The 3,610-nt window shown below is 55.1% G+C and overlaps 1 protein-coding gene across 1 annotated transcript in view; it reads left to right on the top strand.

Moving 5' to 3' along the window:
- The first annotated feature begins 2,078 nt into the window (after positions 1-2,078).
- Positions 2,079-3,610, top strand: part of LOC106898687 (protein Wiz-like) — a 71,959-nt gene continuing 70,427 nt past the window's right edge. Inside the window, exons 1-2 of the mRNA XM_014960097.1 lie at positions 2,079-2,086; positions 2,599-2,652. Coding sequence (XP_014815583.1) covers positions 2,079-2,086; positions 2,599-2,652 — 62 coding nt within the window. The remainder of the gene's footprint in view (positions 2,087-2,598; positions 2,653-3,610) is intronic.

The raw sequence follows: 3,610 nt of genomic DNA, 5'->3' as shown, positions 1-3,610 counted from the left end.
GGGAAAAACCGGCACCGTCCTTCTTCTTCATGGTCCTGCTCTTCCAGCAAGGAAAAACACCCCACGGAGGGGGAAAAACACCCCACGGAGGGGGAAAAGCACCCCACGGAGGGGAAAAAAAACGCCGTGGAGGGTTGGGAAGCCTTTGGAGCCAAGAGCTCAGGGCATTTGGCCTGGGGAAAGGCCCCCTTTTCCTCTTGACTTCCAAGGGAAGGCAGCGATTGTCCCCACTTAACCGGTTTAGCATTTAAATTGCCCCAAATCTGCTCCGCCTTTTTCGCATGGCTGTGGGGCGAGGGGCTGGGGGGAAGGGTTCCCGCACTCCCTGGAAGGCAGCAGAGCCCGGGGAAGCAGCTTTTTGAACTTCACGGTGGGTTTTTTAAGGGGGGGGCGGGGGGGGAGAAAAAAATCCCTCCTTTTTGGTTTTTTTGGTCAGCTTGACCCGAGCAGGGTTTTGGGGGAGACGGTGAGCGCGGATGGAGGGGTGTGGGTTTGGGAAGAGGGGGGAAAAAAGGGGATAATGTGGCTTTTCCATGGGCAAAGTGGGGGATGTGGCACTGGTGCTCATCCCCCCCTCTTGGCTGTGCTTTGGTGGGGGATTTTGGTGTCGTTTTGGTGTCATTTTGGGGGGTTTTGGCACGGTTTTTGGTGAGCAAAGGAAGGTTGGGAGCGCGGCGCTGAAGGGACACTGTGATTTATCACCTGGGGGTTCTGCCCTGGAGTTGGCTGGGATCAAACCCACACCCCCCTCAAAAAAAACCCTGCAGTTTTTAAAAATAAACCCCATTTTGTGGGCTTTTTTCACCTTTTTTCGCCCGGATGGATCCCTCCGGTGCAGGGAAGCGCCGGGGTCTCCGATTGGGCTGAAATGAAAAAGGTAAAACTCTGCGATGGCTTTTTACTGCCCGCCATGGATCCAGGTCCCTCTGCCCATCCCCCTGCTATTTTGGGGCAAATCCTGGCTGTTTGAGGGCATGCTGGGAAACACTGGGAGAAATGCTGTCACTGGGCCGGCTGCCGGAGCTTTCCCGACATCCCTTGGCAGCACGATGGATGAGCCACCCCGGCACCGGAGGAGAAGTGGTAAAAAAGGGAATTCCGTGTGTTTCCGACCCAATTTAAGCCAAATTCTGGTTAAAAATGATGCCACCACCCGCTGGTCCCTCCTGGTAAATGGGTGTGGGGGAGAGTGGGTGGCTTCATCCCGCCGGAGCATCCTTCATCCCGCCGGAGCATCCCACCCGCACCGCGCCGCTACTGCGCCAAACCTCTAAAAATCCACAAATTTGGGGGTTTCTCCCCAAAAAAAACCTCTTGGGGACTTGTGGGGATGTGAGATGTTGGAGCCTCGTGGGACCTTTTGGGGTGACACTGGAGGAATATCCCTACAAACCGCAGCCTGCCGGAGCCACCCATCCTCACGGAAGGAAGACGCCGGAGCCGATGGGATTTTTTTAATTTATTTAATCAATTTTTACCACTTTGGGGCAAAGTTAACCTGCCGGTGGCTTCGGGGCGGGTGAGATTTGGAGGTGGCCGCCGGGCATCGGGGGTTTGCTCCGTCGGGGTTCACTCCCTGGTTCTCCTCCCTCGGCCCTCGGGGCGGGGAAATATCTCGCGCCAGCTCGAATAATTCCCTCCTCATTTGCATTCTTACCTTGAAGGTATTTATAGTCTCTTCTTCTCTGCCTTTTTCCTTCTTCGCCGGGGTAAATTTAGCTCCTTCGCTCTCCTCCTGTGCCTTTATCCTCCGGCGGAACTGATAAGCTCAGCTTTTTAGCTCCATCTCCCTCTTATTTTTCCCGCCCGGATCAGGATTTGACCCGGAATCTCCAGGATCCTGCCCCCCCTCCCTCTCTTTTTATTTCTCCCCATGATGTGATTATATTTTTTGTTGCCCCCCCTTTAACCTGGAGCGGCTGTGAGGTGCTGGAAGGTGTTTTGGGGCCATGGTTTATTTTTCAGGGGGGTTCCACACTTGGGTGGCCGGTACCTGGTTGACCCCAAGGGGTCCCCAAACCCTTTGAGGGGTCCCCAAACCATTCAAGGGGTCCCCAAACCCTTCGAGGGGGCCCCCAATGTCAAGGTACCGCTTTATCCCACCCGCTTACGGGGGAAGGATGCGGCTCAGCATCCCCAAATCCCTCCCCCTACAGCCTGGTTTTGGGGGTGGCCACCCCGTTTTTTGGGGTGCAGGACCTCCCAAGGGTGCAAACCACCACCTTTCCCAGCGCCGCATCGTGGGGATTGACTTTTTTGGGGGGGGAAATAATCAATTTGAGGATGATTAGGGTTTTTTTTAGGGGACGGAGGGGGCCCACAGGGTCCTGAGCTGTTTCCCCAGCGAATCGTGGTGGGGAACTGGGGGGGAGAAAAGCTCCATATTGGGGAGAAACAGCACGTTTTGGGGTTCATTGACTCTGGCAGGGACCTGGCAGGGCTGGTTTTCCTGAGGGATGAGCGATGGGATCCCATGTCTTGCCCAAACTCCGTGGTGCTTTGGTGTCTGCGACAAGGGTTTTTTCCCCAGCACCTTTCTCTGCAAAAATCCAACCTTTTTTTTGGTCTCATTTTCTTCTCTTTTTATATTTCTTGTAGGTTTTGCCGGCAGTCCCCGGCCGCCAACCCTCCCGTGTGCCGGCGCGGTGTTTTGTACCGAGTGACACAGCACAATCGGCGAGGGATGGAGAAAGCTGTCCCCAATTTCTCAGAGCGCCAAGGAGATGGAGGCAGAGCCCTGTTAATGCCACCGGAGTCCAACCAAGAGACTTTTCCTGCCCTTGGGGGGGGAAATAATCAATTTGAGGATGATTAGGGTTTTTTTTAGGGGACGGAGGGGGCCCACAGGGTCCTGAGCTGTTTCCCCAGCGAATCGTGGTGGGGAACTGGGGGGGAGAAAAGCTCCATATTGGGGAGAAACAGCACGTTTTGGGGTTCATCGACTCCGGCAGGGACCTGGCAGGGTCGGTTTTCCTGAGGGATGAGCGATGGGATCCCATGTCTTGCCCTAACTCCGTGGTGCTTTGGTGTCTGTGACAAGGGTTTTTCCCCGGCACCTTTCTTTGCAAAGATCCAACTTCCTTCTTCGCCGGGGTAAATTTAGCTCCTTCGCTCTCCTCCTGTGCCTTTATCCTCCGGCGGAACTGATAAGCTCAGCTTTTTAGCTCCATCTCCCTCTTATTTTTCCCGCCCGGATCAGGATTTGACCCGGAATCTCCAGGATCCTGCCCCCCCTCCCTCTCTTTTTATTTCTCCCCATGATTTGATTATATTTTTTTTTGCCCCCCCTTTAACCTGGAGCGGCTGTGAGGTGCTGGAAGGTGTTTTGGGGCCATGGTTTATTTTTCAGGGGGGTTCCACACTTGGGTGGCCGGTACCTGGTTGACCCCAAGGGGTCCCCAAACCCTTTGAGGGGTCCCCAAACCATTCAAGGGGTCCCCAAACCCTTCGAGGGGGCCCCCAATGTCAAGATATCGCTTTATCCCACCCGCTTATGGGGGAAGGATGCAGCTCAGCATCCCCAAATCCCTCTCCCTACATCCTGGTTTTGGGGGTGGCCACCCCGTTTTTTGGGGTGCAGGACCTCCCAAGGGTGCAAGCCACCACCTTT

Source organism: Calidris pugnax, unplaced genomic scaffold (assembly GCF_001431845.1).
Source record: "Calidris pugnax isolate Ruff unplaced genomic scaffold, ASM143184v1 scaffold498, whole genome shotgun sequence".
NCBI classification, from domain to species: Eukaryota; Metazoa; Chordata; class Aves; order Charadriiformes; family Scolopacidae; genus Calidris; species Calidris pugnax.
This window is presented reverse-complemented; position numbering and strand designations above follow the sequence as displayed.